Here is a 20,915-nt window from a genome sequence, read left to right as displayed (position 1 = left end):
AAAAAGAGACATTTTGTTCACAGCAGAAATACAACATATTTTCCATTAAATGATATCAACAATAAGGTTCCAATCATAAGAGGAAACAAGACCAATAAAATTGCAGTTTCAATAAAAATCAATCCAATTGTTTTATTTTCATGTAAAAAGGGAGTTCTGTTTCTATCCCCGAGTATCAGTTTCATGCAGTATCAGAAAATATTTGAAATAAACGTTATTGTAGTTTGTAATTCTATATGATAACAGTAACAATTTCAGGCATGATTAACCCATTGATCTATCAAGAAATCACCGATTTGTAAAAAGTCATTTTATTTGCAAAAATGTGTATGTAGCACATGACTGTGATCACATTAGAATAGCTTTTATAAAGGTTTACCAACCTAGCTCTTTTGCTGGATGTACCTTTTCTTCTCTCTTCTCTTGAGGTTCTGCAAACAATGGGAAAGGCTTGGCATCGGTTACTGGTTTATATGTGGGACTAGATTTGAAAGCATCAAATTATGTATACACCAAGGATGATAACGTTCCCTAGAATTATAACAATTATAGTAGAAAGTGGGCAATTCAACCTATGTCATTTATATTGGTGCTAGCTTCTTCATTGGATTCCACATCCTTCCTCTTTCTCCATAATCTCTTACATTGTTCATCCTCAAATATGTATCCAATTCCTTTTTAAATCTTATGAGCTTCAACTTCAATTGCCACTTGTGGCAAAGCATTCTGTTTTGTAATAACGCTCTCCATACAAAAAGTTTATTCTAACCATTCTTCCAGTATTAATCCTTGGCTTACACCCCATTTGAATAAAAAAATAACAACTTGCATTTATGCAGCACCCTTCACGTGGGGTAGTGTCTCAGAGTGACTAAAAAGTGATAGTTTCAGATATGGAAGTATAGGAAATTGTAATTTCACTGCAAGCCCAGGGAAAATATAGACTGTACAAAGGGTCAATTTTTCCATTGTTTCAATTTCTGAGCTACCGTTCACCTCCAAAATACAATCACTGCACTTTACAGTAAAATCCTGTGAAGTGTTTTGAAACCTCCCGACGTGAAAGTCACAAAAACAATTGCAAGGTTTATTGAATGTCACAGATTTTCACAAACAATTCTCTTAAACCTTTTCATTATCTCAAAAACCTCTATTATGAGTCCTGTAGCTCTGTAGCATGCGAGGGACCTGGTTTTGATTCCCGGCAGGATGAAACCTTGGGCAACTTTCCTTATTCCACATACCTGATAATAATCCCTCAAGAAAAAAACAATAATAAATTGGTCACTTCAATCCACGACTGTTTGTGGGACACTGCTGTGTGCAATTGGCTGCTGCGTTATGCCCAAAAATAAGCAGTCAATTCACTTTACAGTATATTCTGTGAAGTGCTTTGAGACGTCTCGAGGAAGTGAAAAGTGCTATATCAAATGCAAGGATTATTATTATTATATTATTACTATCATATCATCCCTCAACCTTTTCAGCTCCATCAGAAACCGCTTTAACTTCTCATCAAAGCTATATCCTTTCATCAGCAAAATCATCCTCGTGGACTTACACTGTACCTTTTACAGAACTCTAATATCCTTTCCATAATGCGGGGCCCAAAACGTCATAATAGTCCAGCTGCGGCCTAACCAACCAGTGTCTTGTACAAAATCTTATAAAATCTTACAATGTCCTATAACATGTCTTATAAAATCTTGCCTGGGCATAACAGAAAACAACTGGGCTAAAATAAATCCTCTGGAAATTGTTTGTTAAAATCTGAAAATAATTACCTTTCTTTGTCCTCTTCTGCTCCATGGGTTTTGGTTCTGCAACAGTTATGAGGAAATATTTTAACATGTATCAGTGTGGAATGTGTGGCAACAAAAGCAAAATTCACCAATGAATATTATTAATGAACCAAAGTTTGTTTTTTGAATCTTATGTGCCTTCACCAGCAAGTCTGCAGAAAGTATGATGACCAGTAAGCAGCTCATTCAAAATGTACTAAAACCGAATGTTAAATATTCAAAGGTTACATATTGTCAAGTTAATAAAGAAAAGCTACCTTAACAGAGAATGCAGAAGGCATTTCAATCCACAGCCATGGTGGGCAAAAAATTTTCATAAGCACAAAACTAATTTTTAGTTGTAAGCTTATAAAAGCCAAATAGCTCTTACATTTGATTTAATACTACCAGTTGTTAGAGTAGTTTGAAAATCTTTTTAAGCCCAATGTTACTTAAAGAAGCTTTGGTTCAACTATGATGAGGAAATTGTATGTTGAAATTCAGTGCAATGTAGATAAACAGGATGAGCAAGCTAATGTGCATCACTGTAATTCTTTACATGCATCTACAGTACATATCATATTGTACATTAATTTGCAGATTCATTAACCGTATGGCGAGTGACAGCAGCATTGTTCCTTTCTATTGTCCTCAATGTCCAAAAACCTTTTATGCCATTGAATAGCGATGACACAATTCATTGCTGGCACAATGAAAGAAGGCTTATCAGCCAAACCTGAATCAAAATCCTATTTTCTGAATTCATCTTTCCTAAAATCTCACTTGACAGCAATACATGACCAATAAATATTTATTTGAATAAAATAATGTAGAGTATTTCAGTGAAATACTGTACAACATACAGTACTTCTCATTTTGCTCTTTAATGCAGGTCATTGCATTTGACCTATTCTCCCATTGGACAGACACTAGATATTTTCAGGAGGGACATGACATGGTTAACCTAGTTACTTGGCACGACAAGGCAGCAATGTATTTGACTTTGATATATACATACACATCTATCTCAATTAGTGAGTTTTTACAACCTGGAGACCAGGGATGGACAGCTTATTAATGCATTGCCGCATGCTGTCATTTCCTTTTTATGTACCCTTTGACAGAGGTGAATAGCAGTCTGTAAAATAATTAGGAACCTATGTTCATTGTCGGTTACAATGTTCTATTTTCATAATAGCCGCTCATTAAATTATACGACCAAATCAAGTTATATTCCTTTCCTCATTTAAGTATCTGATAGAAGACATTTCTTGCTGCTGAAATATTTTGTCATGTACAAATGGGGTTGTAACTAAAGTGGTTAACGCATTAAATTAATTTACATTTCACGTGTGTATTTCGTTTTTGAGGATTTACTAATATTACATAAATAATTTGAGTAACAATAATCAGGTTCTGGTCACTAGGCAATATGTTGGATTTTAAACATGAAGTTTTCTGAGCAAGATTTTTGTTTAATACGGCTGGAACATTTGGTGCTGTTTCACTGTAACATATTCCTGTGGTGGCAGTCCTTGGACTGCTTCACAATGCAGGCCTCTGTGCAAGAAAACTCTTGCTTTAATTAAGTGTCAGACCAGTAGAATGTTAACAGGGGCTTTTGTCAAATTACTGGAGAGGTCATTTAATCCTTGTCCCCTACTTTCTATTCACTAAAAGTATATAAACTCCAAAGCATGCAACTTTGAAACACCAAGCTCAGCAAAGCTGCAATAAACAGAGAGCAAGCAGGTCATTTGTAAAACATCTCCTATCAGGAGGGAAGAGCTCACACACACTCAAATACACACACACAGCTTGAATCTACTTTTGTCTTGTGGTTAAAACAAAATAAAAGTTCCTGATGAAACATACCTGCTTTTTGAGATTTTTCATGTTTGGCTAAAAATAAAACGATTTACAAATAGTGTATGAGGGATAATGCTGCAGATAAAATCTTTTCACTGATAGGAATGAAATCATTTGAACCATAACTGAATTAAGAAATTCAGATGCACATAACAGGAATCTATTGCATTTGAATGGCTCACTGAGCTAGATGTCCTTTTCTCGTAGCTGTTCTCTCCGTTTAATAGCTGTGATACAGAGAAACAATGGTAAACAGTTGGTGTACTGCGAGCCCCACACTGAATGACTTCAAAAGCGCATAGAGCGCAAGAGGGTTGTAAAGTTACAATGTCATGATATAGTTTACCCTCCACTAAACTAATCTTCTCAAGTTATTGATTCAGTCTATACAACCACTGAAAAGTACTTTCGTTCCAGTAATTCAGTACTGGAGACTCCAAATGTGTGATAGTCTTTGGAAATGCAGGCAGGAGCGTATTAGGAAATAATTTTATCATATCACAACTTCTTAATGGCTTCACAAGTATCACTGTCAAGTGCAGGTGATTATTTTTAGAAGGCAAATGAGGCAGCCATTTGGGGCAGCGATGGCCTACATACAGCCATGAAGTGAATGACCAATTAATCTTTTGCACAGCTGGAAGGCAGAAACAATATTGAGGGGAGCAGATAATGCTAATGTCACAAGAGTTTTATGGCGGCCAATTATTGTGGTTTTGGAAAGATGTTCTTGTTTATTCAGTAGGGTGAATCTTGCAACATTTCATAAAAAGATTTGGAATCTATTATTATACGCTGTAATTATCATATATCTATTCATTCCTAAAGCGTGACCATGGAACTAAACACTCGCACCCCCATCCACGCATTGGATACTAAATTTTTTACATCAAAAGTCAGCATAACATTTTTTAAATCCTGGAGGCAGTATTTTCGTGTTACTCCACGGGATGCTGCTTTAAGGCAGTATTCTATCTTAGTTACATTCGAACATTGAGCTCTGTGATCATAAGCAGAAAAGGAATGGAGAACTCCTAGGAGTGACAATTACTAGGATATACTGTCGATTTCCCCCGGTTTCTTCAGGTGTGGTTCAGGAGATTCTCATTGCCAGTTACACATACACATCTGGGCATCTGTTTTTGAAGAACTCACCTAAGGCCTTCTCGTTTGCAGGTTTATCTGCCCAAACTATACAAAATTAAAAAGAAACAGAGTTATAACTGTTTCAGAGGTCTGGATTACATTTGGTATAGCATCGATCACATCAATAGAATGGCCCGAAGTACTTTAGAGGATATGCTGAAAAGTGCAGTAACTATATTTTGTGGGCGAATATGGCAGCTAATTTTTCACACATCAATGTCCCACAAACAGCCATGGAGTGAATGACCAATTTTAGTTGGACTATTATTGGCCAGGATATCGGGATACATGATTTGTTTTAACGCTTGTTTTAACGTGTTATCCAAAAGACAGTACCAACAACAATGCAGCACAACCATAGCACTGCTTTGGAGTGTCATCTTAGACCACATGAGTTCAAAGTCCTGATGTGGGACTTGAACCCATAACCTTCTGACTTAGAGATGAGAGTACTAGCAACTGAGCCAAGCTGAAACATGCGTAGTAAAAACCATTGGCACAATCCGAAGTTTGTGGATCCATTTGTTGCAACCATTTCTCACTTTATTAACTTTTTGTTCCTTACTTCTTACTCACTTGCTTTATTTCTCTCCATGAATATTATTTTCTGTTATATTTTGTCTCACGTGCCATTTTTTATTCTTGTAATCTCTAAGCTCCTTTTTTTCCCATCTTTTGGTGATGTCTTCAGGCTGTACCCTATATAACTCTCAACTTTCTTCAGCTGAACGTGCGTAAAACTGAGACCCTCAGGATTGGCTCACGTCAGCGCCTCTGCACCTCAGGCGCTGACAGCATCAGCATCCAAGGCTGCACTCTCCACCTCTCAAAGCCAGTCAGGAACCTCGGTGTTCTGTTCGACCCTGAGCTGTCCTTTCTCCCTCATATCCGCGCCACAACTGGCACCGCCTTCCATCACCTCCGGAATGTCGCCAGACTACGGCACTACCTCACCCCTCACGCTGCTGAAACTCTGGTCCACGCCTTTATCACCTCAAGGCTGGACTATGGGAACTCTCTCCTCGCCGGCCTTCCCGGCACCTCCCTCCACAAGCTGCAGGTCATTCAGAACTTTGCAGCTCGTGTACTGTCCCGCACCAGGCTTCGCGACCACATCACTCCCACCCTCGCTCACCTCCACTGGCTCCCCATCCCCCAGAGGATCGATTTCAAGATCCTCATCCTCACCTACAAGGCCATTCACGGCCTTGCTCCCTCCTACCTCTCCGACCTACTATCCCCTACCTACCTGCCCGTACCCTCCGTTCCTCTGGCTCCGGTCTGCTCCACATCCCCCGCCCCAACCGCCCTACCATCGGTGGCCGGGCCTTCAGCCTCTCAGCCCCTAGGCTCTGGAACTCCATCCCCCAGTGCCTTCGCCGCCTCCTCCCTTTCCTCCTTCAAGGCCGGTCTCAAGACCTTTCTCTTTGACCGTGCCTTCAGCTCCCCTCTCGACTCTCTACCCCCTCCTCGCTCCCTCCCTTCCCTCCCTTCACCCTGACCATTTCCCCCCTGCTTGCGTCCTGACCCAACTGTACAGCACCTTGGAACTTCCTCCCGACGTGAAAGACGCTCTATAAATGGAATCTTGTTGTTGTTGTTATTGTTGTATGTCTTAATAAGCTTTGGAGCAGGGAACAGAGTTGAGGAAACATTTCTTCACTCAGAGGGTAGTGAATTTATGGATTTCACTACCCCAGAAGGCTGTAGATGCTCAGTCCTTGAACATCTTCAAGGTTGAGATTGATAGATTTTTTAAAAATAGAGGGATTAGGGGATATGGGGATAGGGCAGGTAATTAGAGTTAGGTCTGAAGATCAGCCATGATCTTATCGAATGGCGGGGCAGGCTCGAGGGGCCGAATGGCCTACACCTGCTCCTAATTCTTATGTTCTTATGTTCTTACTATCTTGTCAATACTAATACATGCAAATCATTGGCATCTCATCAGCTCTTACCTCTCCTCGCTCCAATACATGCTAAATGAAGTTAAACTGAATTAAAACAGTTTCAAAACTAACATTATACTTGAATTACTCACACTAAGGAATGTTCAATCTAATTAATTATTTGATATAGAGTGATGGACTGAGTCAACTAAGAGGCCTCTCAGCAATCAAATAAATGGAAGTAATGTGATTAGCTGAAGTGCTTCAGTCACTCTGCCTTGCAGGATTTCCTCTTTATCTTTAAATCTAACCTGAAGATAACAACAAATCGTATTGTATAGCACCACTGACATCGGGAGGAAGTCCCAAAGTGCTGGATAGCTGAGGGTTTGTACTTGGGCTGGAGGTTGGATTTGGGAGGGACGGGGGTTGGAGAGATGATTGAACTTATTAGAATTGAGGGTGGAGGCAGAGAGTTAGAGTTGAGTGTCATCTGCATACATGTGGAAGTTAACCCCATGCCTGTGGAAGACATCACTGAGTAGGATCATGTAGATATTAAAGGGGAGCGAACCAAGGATAGAGCCCAGAGGAATGTAGCATGTGAGAATGCAGTGGCACGAGGAGAGCCCAGTTTGGCAGATGCAAAGTGGACATTAAGGATAAGTAAGAATGAAATCAAGTAAGGTAAAGTTGAGAGGAATGGCAGTGGAGAAGGATAGAATGGTTGACAGTGTTAAAAATGGCAGAGAGGTCAAGAAGGCCAAGTAAACAGAGAGAGCCCTGATCGCAGATAGAGAGAAGGTCATTGGTGACATTGACCAGGCCAAACTTGGAACCATAAGTAGTGAGGAAGCTGGTTTCCAAGGGTGTATTCAGGGAATGCAGGGAAAGGAAAGAGCAAAGATAGGAAGCAACTACTCATTCCAGTACCTTGGAGATGAAAGACATGTGAGAGATGGAATGGTAGTTAGGGAGCAGGGATGGGTTGAGGAAAGGTTTTTCAGAAGGGGAGTGCTGACAGCTGTTTTGAAGAGGGTCCCAGAGAACAAAGAGAGGTTGACAATGTCCTTTAGCAGAAGGACAAGTAGGTGAAGCTGGGAAGTCAGGAGTGGTGTGGGGATGAGTTCAAGGAAGCACATGGTGGGCTTCAATCAGGAGATGACAGAGGAGAAAGAAAAGGGAGAGACAGGGTTAAAGGTGTGGAGGGAGGGATAATTAGAGGCCAGAGGGGGAGGAGGGCAAAGGCTAGCAATAGCAATGGCAGAGGCAGCACAGCAGATCCTACTCTTCAATTATGCCTATTGTCATCCTGTCTACCTCTTCTCACTTACTCAGGTCCCACTCCGCTTCTGTACTGCACTCTTGGAGTTTATTCTGTGTAAAGAGCACTATATAAAGGCAAGTTGTTATTGGCTGTTGTTATAACCGAGGCAGCAGTTATTCCCCATTTAAAGAAGTCCAATTTGCTGTATTTCTTAGTAGGATTCCTTAATAAGGAATGTAATTAATATTCCCATTGCTTCACAGGTGTTTCACTCAGGAAATAGATCATATCAGAACAAAGTTCCTGTGGGTTGAGGTGTGCAATTTTGCTTACCAGAAGATGTCTCTGTTTGTCTAGTGTGAATTCCCGATTAAGGAATGCCATTAAGAAATAGCACAAACTAAACCCCTTTAAAGACTTGGATTCTACAAACTTTTCTGAAGAATCAAATATGGTGGCTATAACTTTTTTCAATAGGTCATTCCTTACTGCATTCTTGCAACATACTTTATTTAACATTTTAATCATCGAAATTATCTTAAATACAATTCTATAATGTATTTTCCAGTCCAATGCATTTATATTGCATTAGGGAGTAAGCTAATTCACCAATTTAGCCTTGAGCTCTAATCATTTCTCTATCCAAAATTCTAGTATACAGGATGTTGAAACATTCATTACATCCCAGGTAAACCAATTTCTACAGGCCATTTATTCAGCTTAGAATGCCCATTTTTGGTGGAATTAGAAACCACTATAATTATAGACTTAGCTCAAGGGAGAAATAAACCTGAGATACAAAAGTCTGCTTGGAACCACTATATATCATGGAATAAAGTGAAATAAAGATACTGGAAGAATCAGCTGCAAACCTTAAGTTGTCATTTTATAAGCTGGCAGAGCAAACAAAAGAAAGCAAGAAAACCACTACATGAGATGTGATAATTATCACTGGTGATAATTGTCATATCACATTCCTCATTATTTAATTATCCCTATATGTTTTAATTGGTAAAGTTAATTGTTGTAAGTTTGCATTGTTGTTCTGTTTTTGTTCTGATCATAAAGTTCCTGTCACAATCTCACCTGCTGATGCTTTCTCTTTTGGAGGTTTAGCTGTAAAATGAAATAAGAAATTGTAAGGTATTTACAAGTACTGTTCTACTATTTTTCGCCAACAAAATATACAGTCGTTTCATTTTACAGTATATTCTGTGAAGCGGTTTGAGACGTCTCGAAGACATGATAAGGCGCCATATGAAATGCAAAGATTATTATAATATCAAATTCAAGGATTATTATTATTACTAGTAACAGTCTAGAAAGTAAGTGTATTATAGGTTGTGTGGTTCTCTGTGATTGTGGTAATTATTAATATCTATTAATAAAAGTGATTGATGTCTTTGCTTCTATTGTACAACACTCTTGCAGGAGGTAATATGGAAGATTGTTAGGAAACATTCCGGGTAGTGTTTGGAAAATTCTAATGAATGATAATGCTGCGCTCTGCTATTCTATATAACATTCTATTACATATTGTACGTAAAGTATGATTATAACACACAGTTACTTGCTAAAAGTACAATCATATATTTAAGATAGAATGATGTAGGACTCGTAGTATCATTGAAATGTTCACAATACATAGCAACACCACATGTTTTGAGTATATCTTTCACCATTACTAAGGCTTCATCCTATCATAATCGATTCAAATTGAATTCAAATCTGTGATTCCTACAGGCGAGTGTTTGGTTCCTCTTTACTAACCTGTCCTGCAATAGCAACACAGCAGTTTGTGCAGAGCAAACCATTACCTTTATCAGATGTGATAGCTTTCTCTTTCTTTCCTTTTTCTGTAAAAGAAAAAAACACTTTGTTTTGATCTTCACTGCTTTACATTCAGTTTGTACTGCTGTGTAACTGGTGCTTTCTTTCCTGCCTCTATATTTTACGATCATTTATTTTATTACTTAACGTTTATATTATTTCACCTTGTTCATATCTTCTTTATTTAACACTTCACTGTTTTTCATTCTTACTTTCATCATCGTCTCCTCAACTTTGTCCATTTACAAAGAATTTCACTTGTATAGCAGCTTTCACGTCAGAAGATTGTCCCAAAGCGCTTGAAGAGAGCTGGAATTGATTAATTTACCGCTTTATAAAGAAATACTTGCTGGTGTCCGTCCTAAAATTAACCTTTACACCTCTAAAACTGTGGATTCTTGACCTGCTGCCTTGGCACAATGGAAAGTATTGATCTGAGTTTACTTTCTCTATTCCACTTAACATAACATGTAGGAGCAGGAGTAGGCCATTCGGCCCTTCGAGCCTGACCCGCCATTCAATCATGGCTGATCTTCTAATCTAACTCCAGCTAATAACCTGACCTGCCTTATCCCCATATCCCTTAATCCCATTTGCAATAAGAAATACATCTATCTCAGTCTTGAATATGCTCAAGGAATGAGCGTCAACAGCCCTTTAGGGTAGTGAGTTCCATACATTCACCACCCTTTGGGTGAAGAAGTTCTTCCTCAACTCAGTGCGAAAGGGCTGGCCTCTGATTTTAAGGTTGTGACCCCTGGTTTTAGTTTCTCCAACCAGGAGAAACAATCTCCCACTATCTACTCTATTATGCCCTTTGATGATCTTATAGGTTTCTATAAGATCCCCTCTAATTCTTCTATATTCCAGAGAATATAGGCCCAAATTGGTCAGCCTATCCTCGTAACTCATCCCCTTCATCCCTGTTATAAATCTAGTAAATCTACACTGCATACCCTCCAAGGCAAGTACATCCTTCCTTAAATAAGGAGACCAAAACTGCACACAGTATTCCAGGTGTGGTCTCACCAGGGCCCTATACAGCTGCAGCAAGACTTCCCTACTCTTATACTCTAATCCTTTCATAATGAATGCTAACATACCGTTCGCCTTCCTAATTGCTTACTGCACCTGCAGACTAACTTTCTGTGATTGGTGTACAAGGACACCCAAGTCCCTCTGAACGCTAACACATTCTAATCTCTCCCCTTCTAAAAAACAACCCGCTCTACTGTTTTTGCTACCTAGGTGGATGACTTCACACTTCCCTACATTATACTTCATCTGCCACCCACTGCCCAATAACCTAACCTATCTATGTCTGTGTTGACACTTCCTCCTAGTTTTGTGTCATCCGCGAATTTAGATATATTAACTTTGATGTCCTCATCTAGAACATTGATGTAGATGGTAAATAGCTGAGGCCCAAGGACTGATCCTTGTGGCACTCCACTAGTCACATCCCGCCAATCTGAAAAGGACCCGTTTATCCCTACTCTTTGTTTCCTACCCATTAACCATTCCCCAATCCACGTTAATATGCTCCCCCCAATTCCATGGGCCCCTATTTTTTGGACTAACCTTTTATGTGGCACCTTATTGAAATCCTTCTGGAAGTCCAAATAGATCACATCCACTGATTCACCCTTATCTAGTTTACATGAAATATCCTCAAAAAATTCTATGAGATTTGTCAAACATGACTTCCCTTTTGTAAAGCCATGTTGACTTGGCCTAATAATATTGTGCTCCCCTAAATACCGCACCACCACATCCTTAATCAATGATTCTAAAATTTTTCCTATCACTGATGTGAGACTAACTGGCCTATAGTTTCCCATCTTTTCCTTTCCACCTTTTTTAAATAGTGGTGTGACATTTGCGATCTTCCAATCCATGGGGACTGTTCCAGAATCCAAGGAATTTGGAAGATCAGACATAAGGCCTCCACTATCTCATAAGCTACCTCTTTTAAAACCCTGGGATGCAAGCCATCCAGACCAGGGGATTTGTCACTTTTTAGTGCTAACAGTTTCCCTAGCACTAATCTCTACTAATGAAAATTTCCCTAAGTTGCTCCCTGTCCTTATCCCCTTGGTGCATCTCTATCGTGGTAGACTTGATGTGTCTTCTGGGGTGAAGACAGATGCAAAGTACCCATTTAGGGATTCTGCCTTGTCCTTATCCCCCATTACAACTTCTCCCGTCTCTGACAGAAGTGGACCTACATTTACCCTCACTAGCCTATTCCTCTTAATATATTTGTAAAAACTTTTACAATCAGACTTAATGTTCCTAGCTACCTTACCCTCATACTCCTTTTTCTCGCTCTTAAGGAGCTTTTTAGTTTTTTTTTGCTGGTTTCCAAAACTCTCCCAATCTTCAGATTTACTGCTTTACTTGGCAGTTTTATAAGCCTTTTCTTTTAATTTGATGCTTAACATCTCGTATACCTTGCTAATGACCTCTCTGAAACATTTTCCTTCAAAACAAAAAAGCCTTAGCACACTCCTAATAGCTTGTCACTGTGATTACAGTTTGGGAGCTAAGGAAAAAATAGAGTTTCTTATTTAAATACTATTTTCGTCTCATTTATTCTGGCAGTTTTCTGTAAGGATCTCACCTTGTGCCTTTTCTTTTATAGGTTTAGCTGTGAACAAAAGTACAAATATAATTTTTAAACTTCATAGTCCTGGATAGAAGGTGGTTTGTAATTATTTATCATTAGCAGAAATGTAAACACTACAACATTTGTCTTGACAAAGTAACACAGTAAATCTGGCAGCACAGAGAAGTGAACACCAAAACTGGCAATTCAAAAAACAGGACTCAGGTTATGAATCCATGCTTTTCACAGACTTTCAATGGCATTTCAGGAAACCTGAAGTTCTCATGATTTTCGTCTTAAGACTATTGACATAACATTCAAAAGCATATCAATCTTTGGAAAGCACTCTTAAATTCCATTTTGATTTAGAAGTGAGGTTTCTACAGTTCCTTAACCACATTTTTTCACATTCGCTAATCTATAGACTTTCAGAGCAAAACTACTCGATCAATGGTAGTACTTAATTTGCTTCACAATTGCCTTGTCTTGTGTTGTAATTTCCAGGACTAAATCTGCTTCAACATTGATTTATGACCTTCAATTGGCACCATAAATAAGAAAGAAAAGTCTCATCACTATATTTTTTTTGTTTTATACTGAAATCTGGTGACAGAGGTGAAAAGGAGAAATCTGATGCTGTGTGTAAGGTAGCAGTACTCTGATAGAGCAACCTCAATGACTTACCTTTTTCAGCAACAGCAACTTTCATTTTTGTTTTTTTTTCCTTTTCTGTAAAAGCAAAATACTTAATATTTTACTTTCTTTTCATTTCTCCAGCCATAGCACCAAAGTATGACACATCAGAAGGCCTTTCAGCCCATATTTTCATGTTGGGATTATTTGGTCCTCCAAGAAGCCAACCATCCCAACCCCAAAATGGAATAGAATTCATTTATTTTGTCAGCTGGGTGTTTGACACATTCAGAAACCCATCACCATGCTTAAGAGTATCTAAAGCAGACTGAGAGTTCCATGCATCTCACCTACACATGGAAATTCCCATGTTAGCAATGGAATGCACATTTGCTCTCTGGAGGGACACATCCTGCTTACCTAATTCCAAACAGCATTAGGCACAGATTGACAAGAGTCAAGGCTTGGGGACCCCAGAGTGTGCGTTAGGAAATAGTTGGTGTGCAACCAGTGTAGTAACTGTATATTTGTAGGAAATAATTTTAGAGGAATTATTCATTCTGTTTTGCAGAGGTGCATCTCACGACTTAATGCATCCAACTACACTTTACCTTGCTCAGCAGCAGATAATAATAATAATAATCCTTGCATTTGATATAGCGCTTTTCACGTCTTCTAGACGTCCCAAAGCGCTTTACAGAATATACTGTAAAGTGAATTGACTGTATATTTGTGGGCGAACGCGGCAGCCATTTGTCCCACAAACAGTCATGGATTGAAAATGACCAATTTATTATTGTTTTATTTTTTGGAGGGATTATTATTAGGCATGTGGAGTAAGGAAAATTGCCCAAGGTTTCGCCCTGCCTGGAAGTGAACTCAGGCATCTCACTTGCAAAGCGAGTGCTCTAACCACTGAGCTACAGGACTCCACAATAATAAGATGACTTCTTTGCTTTCTCTGTAAAGTGAAAATATTCCTCAATTACTTTTTGTGCTTTACTCTTGTATAAAGTACAGCTCTAATAAGAATAACCCCAGTTTAACGACAAAGATCCCAATGTTAAGCAGATGTTAGTTTAGTCTATCATATTCAGCAGCTTAATCACATTGAAGTAAGACATTCAAAATACAGTGTGCTTAACAGAAATGTCAAGAATTTTATTTGTAACTAAGTTCCGATGTGAAGTTTCTAACGGTTGAAAACTTAACAATGTTTTTACATTTAATAGTTTGAAAATCGAATGTTTGGCTAAAAGGGTTAGGACAATACTGTGCTGTCTGGATATATAATGTACCAGCTTGGTTCAGTTGATAGAGCTCTTGCCTCTGAGTCAGAACATTGTGGGTCCAAAGCCCAAATTGGGACTTGGATCTCATATTGTCGTCCTTCAGGTGAGACATTAAACCGAGGCCCCATTTACCAGTTCAGGTGTATGTTAAACATTCCATAGCATTATTCAAAGAGAGGAGTTTCTCCCAGTGTCTTGGTCAACAATCACTGAACTAAAATTGATCATTCACTTCATGGCTGATTGTGGGACATTGCTGTGTGCAAAATTAGCTGCCACTTTTGCCTACAAAATACACAGTCACTTCACTTTACAGTATATGCTGTGAAGCACTTTGGGACGTTCACCTAACGTGAAAGGTGCTTTGCCAAATGTAAGTGTTATTATTATTATTATTTTCAAAGTGCAACATATTAAGTCACAAAGTTTTGAATAAGTAGTAAACAGCAAAGAATAAGTAAATAGAAAAAAAATTCAAAAACAGAAAGAAAAAATGGAATAGCACAAAATAGAAATAAAAGCAGCAAAAGAGTGAACAAAAGAACAAATAAGTGCATATTAAAAATATTTTATTTTTACATTATGGGGAAAATTTGATGGAAAAATCCAATTTTATGCACCATCCACTAGTTACATTCCTAATGGAGGAAATTTATTCTATGTTTTGTGCATTCATTGAGTGATCCAGAATTAATATTGCAGTAATAAAACTCTCCTAATGCTTGACTAGCCTTAATACTGTAATAATATTGGTCATAGCATCACAGCTTGTGAGATATAAATGTAAAGAATCCTGTCAGCAGTATCCAAGCTAAGTAATCATTGACAAAGTATATATTCTCACAACGTAATACTGAATTTTCCCAGGAGCAAATTAAACCAATTAATAATTTTGGTTTTACTTCAATAGTAAATGTTAATGTTCAGTACCTGGTACAACAAGGACTTGTTTCTTTGGTATGGCTGCAGATTCTATGGGAATCCAAAAGTAGACACACTGTTATTCAACACTTCTATGAAAAATTCCAATACCCTATTTAAAACAACAGCAATGGAAAATTGTGAAACTAAAGTTAAACTATAACTCAATCATGAACATACCAAGCTTATTTATTAAAATATCCTTTACAATCATAGAATGCATTGAATTACTATGTGGTGATCACTTTCTTTGCAAGCTTATCATCATATTATAAGCTTATCATCACTCCACCTTACCAACACTTATCAACACTCCACCTTTCTAAGACAGTCCAGAACCTTGATATCTTGTTTGACCCTCAACTATCCTTTCTACCCCACATCCATGCCATGACCCACTCTGCCTTCCCCCACCTCTGCAACGTCACCAGGCTCCGCCACTGTCTCACACCTCAGGCCGCCGAAACCCTCATAGACACTTTCATAACATCGAGGCTTGACTATGCAAACTCCTTGCTTGTCGGCCTCCCCAACTCCTCCCTCCATAGGCTGCAGATCATCCAGAACTCTGCAGCCTGTGTCCTCTCCCACACTAGGCTCCGCGATCCTATCACCCCCATCCTTGCCCGATTCCACTGGCTTTCCATCACTCAGGGGATACAGTTCAAGATCCTGGTCCTCACCTTCAAAGCCTTCCATGGCCTTGCTCCCTCCTAACTCTGCGACCTCTTAACCCCCTACCATCCTGTCCACTCCCTCTGCTCAGCGAGCTCCAGCCTGCTTCACATTCTCCGGCTCGCACGCCCCACCATTGGCGGGCGAGCGTTCTGCCACTCTGCCCCCATCCTCTGGAACGCCATCTCGCAGTCCCTCCACCTCGTCCCCTCTCTTGCTTCCTTTAAGACCCATCTCAAGACCCTCCTCTTCAACTGTGTTTTCAATCACCCAGCTTCCCCCCTGCCTCCCACCCTCCCCAATCCCAACCCCCAGCTTGGGTCCGAAACACTGACTGTCCAGCACCTTGGTACGTCCTCCCGACGTGAAAGGCACTATCCAAATGTTATTGTTGTTGTAATACTCTTTTCCTGGCATCAGCTTAAAGATTTGGTTATAGTCATTAATGACATTCAAATCTTGCTCAGGCAAGCCTTTCTTCATTGATGTGCCTTCAATGTGAGATGCAGTATATGGATTTACAATCGAGAAGCACTCTCATTGTGAGCTTTTAGAAGATTGAAATGTTGCTCAGAAGTAAAAACAAGTCCCACATTGGACAGAGGAAGGCAAATGGTTCATATCCCAGAACGGCACTCCTGCACATTCCAATGGTCAGTTCAAGAATGACACTGTCAGAGTCATAGGAATAAACTACCAGACAATTGAATGGAGACTGACATGAAAGGAGCATGAAGTAGAGAGAGAATTAGTACAGAATACAGAGACAAAATAACATCAAGTGAATCCCCAATCAGAAGCATTGCTTTCCCCATAACAATACAACTTACAACGATCAGTGTTGAACTTGAATCGGGTTCTCTCCATTGTGCCATGTGTCACAGAGGGCAGAGGGGCCAAGCGTTCCACTGACTGAATCAGATCCTTTCAAAACTTTATCGTCCATGGGGCCCGTGTTTGAATGTATTACATTGTTTTCGTAATTATTTTTCATTTAAAATATGTAATCATTGACTGGTGGTCTTTTGTTTGTAGAGGTCATTTGCAGTCAGGATGTTAAGTTTAATGTACAGGAGTGGTTTTATGTACATGTGCAGTAGTAATGCTGCTATTTTATAGAATCAAGTGTTCAATATCAAGCAATTCAGTTGTAAGACTTGATCTTTCTAGGAGTCCAGGTTTTGTAGTCATGTTTTAATTTATAGAGGAAAGGGAATAGCTGTGTGGGAGAGATGTTGTTTATCTGATTGCTAAAAGTTACGGATTATACATTCATATCTAGGGAGATCACTGCATTAGTTTGTTGTTGGAATAAGGCTTCCCGTTGGTAAATAGGTATCGATTAGGGCTCAAAAGTTCTCCCCAATACATACTTCAGTTTGAACAGAAAAGTCAACAATTACCCTTGTTATTCTAATTTGCAGGTTTTCCATTTATTATATATTAACAACATAACTAGAATATCTTAAGTCCATACAATCAGAATGTATAGATTTGTATGGGTGGCTAGCCAGCTGTGTAAAGCATTTTGAGATGTCTTCCTGACTTAGAAGGTGATATATAAATAATAATTATACTGTACCTCAGTAGTAGCCTTCAGGAGTTGACAGTCTTTTGACTGATGCAGCAGTGGAATAGGTCTTGGGCTCTAAAAATGTTCTGATTATTTGCCTTCTGAAGAACTCCTTACACTGAGGATTTGAGTCCCAGGGAGCTATTATTTTGCATAACATACACTATTTATATTTTGTGGTTAGAAATGCCAATTTATTGCTTTTGGGAGAGTTCTAGTGTCAGTGCTATGATTTGATGAAATATATTAGCTTCCTTTGAAATATCATTATTAGCAATATAACAAGGTAATTACAGGGTAATTCTGCATGTACTGAGGTTGCAAAATTTTCCGACTCTTTGTGTTAAATCCTGCCTCTTACATTGTTAAACAATTCTCCTGGACAATATTTTAGCAGCATAACTCTCAAATATATCACAAACTTGTAATATACTTCATTTTAAATTCATGCAAATAACCACATTATAACTGCATGAGATCGGTCTCCTCTACTACATTTTATTATTCAGCTATTTGTAAGTTAGATTTATTAATGCTTCGGCAAGCACTTGAGTTATAAGAAAATTGCATAAAAGCAATAAAGTTTACATACTTTTTGCTGGTTTTATTTCTGCAGGCTTAACTGTAACAGAATGATGAATAGAAAATTGTAAGTACATTTTTTAAAGTTTATTTTAGGGAACTGTTGCAAATCCCTAGAGCATTTTGCATAAAGTATAAAGCAGAGGGAGAAATAGTACATTAAGTACCTACATTTAATGTTCAATATAAAATGCCTGTACAACCAGGTAAAAACCAACTCTACATAAACAGAATGAACATGTTGGATCCATTCACATCCTCAAGTCTGAGGTGGATGGCTGTTTGATACGTCAGGGTATTAAGAGATACGGGACAAGGGCGGGTAATTGGACTTGAGGTACAGATCAGCCATGATCTTATAGAATAGCTGAACAAGCTTGAGGGGCTGAATGGCCTACTCCTGTTTCAATGTTTCTATGTCACCTTGGGTTTATGGATCCAAAGTAAAATGTTTTTTTAGACTCTTTCAATATGATTCAAGTGGATCACACAACCACAGTATAAAACTGTCCTCAAAATCAGCAAAACTAACAGTAATCCAGCAAATCACTCTACAAGGAGAGGTTGCATAAGAAATAGGAATGCTGCTGCCTGGAAAATAACAAGCACTCTTCTGAGGTTAGGATTTATGTTTAAAAAAAGCATTGTGCAGGGTGATGGTTTAAACATATCTTGCATCATATTCAACCAATTGTGTTTGCTCTCTACAAAGATACAGTGGGAAGCTTTTTGAAGCCAGTATTCTTTGTTCAAGCTTGAATTCCACAAACACTATTGTTACATGTGTTAAACTTGAACTATATCCTGGAGCATTGCTACAAGAGTACAGCTACCATGTAGTCTCAGAGTATATGGTATATACCCCGTATCCACCCCCATAGAGTCCCAGAGATACCACAACAGCACACCCACCTCATGGCCGCAGATATACAACAACAGCACCCTCATCTCACAGAGTCCCAGATACAGAACAACAGCTCCCCACCTCATAGTCCTAGAGATACCACAACACATCCACCTCACGTACATCCAGAGAGATACTACAACAGTTAATAGCTGTTAATAGCAGCTATTAGTAGTAAAGACTGTTGATATCAGATACAGTGGTAGGTGTTCATAGATCCAGTAATAAAATACTGTAAATCTCAATGAACAGTACTGTTCTCTACTCAAATACTGTACAGTAATCTTCTCAATGTACTTTGCAGATAATGTCCACAATAAATTCCCCAAATACCTCTGGGAGAATATTTTATTTTAATAAACTTGCAAAACTTATATATTTACTAGATCTCCTTCAGTAAATAATGGTAGTTATAGAGGAATAGCAGTTCTAAATTGTGTTCTGAGTACTCTGACCAGTAGATGGCATAATTGTGTTCTAATTCCAGAAACTACAGTACAAAATACTGCAACTCGACAAGACTATGGATTGGATAAAACTTACTTGACACTCTGGAAGCTGCGGGTTTAGCTGCAGGGTATCCAGCTGGTTCTATAAAAGAAAAACATGGTATGCTTAAAGGATCCCAAAATAAATAAAATATCCATGGACAGTCTGGTTGCACTCTCACTGTCAAAGACTGTCTTTTTAAGAAAATATTGTCCAAATTCAGAATCTTAGAATTAGAGCTAGGATGGTTAGAAATGAGATCTGAAAGCATTTCTTTTTACAGAATGTTGTTAAATATGGAACCCATTGCCACATTGCAACAGAAATTACCTTCTCTTTTCAAATAGGCTCAAAGAATTTTTAACATTCACTTGATAAGGTAGACAAGGCCTTGGTTTAGTGTATGAAGAATGGCTCCTCCAACATTGCAGCAACCACAACATTGCATTGGTGTGTCAGCCTAGTCTGTGAGCTCTAAGTTCCAAAATCACAAGGTAATGATCCAGAGACGAGAGTGCTACCAATTGATCCAGACTGACACCAAATCCAAAGGTGAGAGAATTACTGATTCTTAATGAAGTGCCATTGCTGCGCCAAGGTAAGTGCCTCATTAGAAATCCTCCATCCTTTAAGTTGCAAATGTTGGCAGCAGTGTGAACAAGAAGGGAAACAATGTAATCCAGAGGGCATCCCAATTCCAGTGCATTTTAAACAAGGATTTTAATGCAATGTTAAGGTAAATAATCAACATAAACATAATTTTGAATCGCATTATTATAATATTATATAGCAATAAGATCGTAAAACATCTTTATTTCAATGTTCCTTTAAGGAGCAATCAACCAGACGACACCATCGTCTAGCAGATGTTGTACCATTCACACGTGTGTCAACACACACAATGCTGACATTTCTTGGCTTGTTCTGCATTCCACATTGTTCCAGCTCAATAATGTTAGTGTTGTAGATTCTTAAGGAGGAGTTACAATTCACAAGCTATTTTTCATAAATTCCACATAATATTTAGAACATTCAGAGGGTGGTTCTTTGTAGGTATCTGATCTCTAAAGGATAGAGGGATTTAGGGATATGGCTCGAGGGGCCGAATGGCCTTCTCCTGCTCCGACGTCTTATGGTCTTATGATCTTGCGGTCATGCAATTATAATAGAATTTAAGGTTGGTAAATTTAAAAGCAAGCGTAAAATAATTATACTTGCATTTGATATAGTGCCTTTCACATTGGAAAGATATATCAAAGTTTTCACTTCACAAGGTTTTACTGTAAAGTGTAGTGAATGTGAATGTAGGCATAAACAATAACTGAATTGTGCCCAGCAAAGTCCCACAAACAATCATGAGGTGATTTTATCAGGGGACCAGTACACCGAAGGAACTTCAAAATAATAATAATAATTATCCTTGCACTTGTTATAGCACCTTGTCACATTGTGGGGA

General features: G+C 38.7%; 1 protein-coding gene across 5 annotated transcripts in view; it reads right to left on the bottom strand.

The window, feature by feature from the left end:
- trdn (triadin) overlaps positions 1 to 20,915 on the bottom strand; it is a 258,959-nt gene that overhangs the window by 73,398 nt on the left and 164,646 nt on the right. For all 5 annotated transcript variants that reach the window (XM_042333199.1, XM_042333200.1, XM_042333201.1 and 2 more), the window contains exons 16-26: positions 19,514 to 19,561; positions 18,077 to 18,106; positions 15,246 to 15,287; positions 13,075 to 13,119; positions 12,406 to 12,432; positions 9,770 to 9,808; positions 9,039 to 9,068; positions 4,806 to 4,841; positions 3,657 to 3,683; positions 1,785 to 1,820; positions 384 to 431 (exon numbers count right to left, since the gene is read on the bottom strand). In XM_042333199.1, the coding sequence (XP_042189133.1) occupies positions 384 to 431; positions 1,785 to 1,820; positions 3,657 to 3,683; positions 4,806 to 4,841; positions 9,039 to 9,068; positions 9,770 to 9,808; positions 12,406 to 12,432; positions 13,075 to 13,119; positions 15,246 to 15,287; positions 18,077 to 18,106; positions 19,514 to 19,561 (408 nt within the window). The remainder of the gene's footprint in view (positions 1 to 383; positions 432 to 1,784; positions 1,821 to 3,656; positions 3,684 to 4,805; positions 4,842 to 9,038; positions 9,069 to 9,769; positions 9,809 to 12,405; positions 12,433 to 13,074; positions 13,120 to 15,245; positions 15,288 to 18,076; positions 18,107 to 19,513; positions 19,562 to 20,915) is intronic.

This window comes from Callorhinchus milii, unplaced genomic scaffold (genome assembly GCF_018977255.1).
Source record: "Callorhinchus milii isolate IMCB2004 unplaced genomic scaffold, IMCB_Cmil_1.0 Scaffold3, whole genome shotgun sequence".
In the NCBI taxonomy this organism is placed as follows: domain Eukaryota; kingdom Metazoa; phylum Chordata; class Chondrichthyes; order Chimaeriformes; family Callorhinchidae; genus Callorhinchus; species Callorhinchus milii.
The sequence above is the reverse complement of the archived record's forward strand: the minus strand, read 5'-3'. Positions and strand labels throughout refer to the sequence as shown.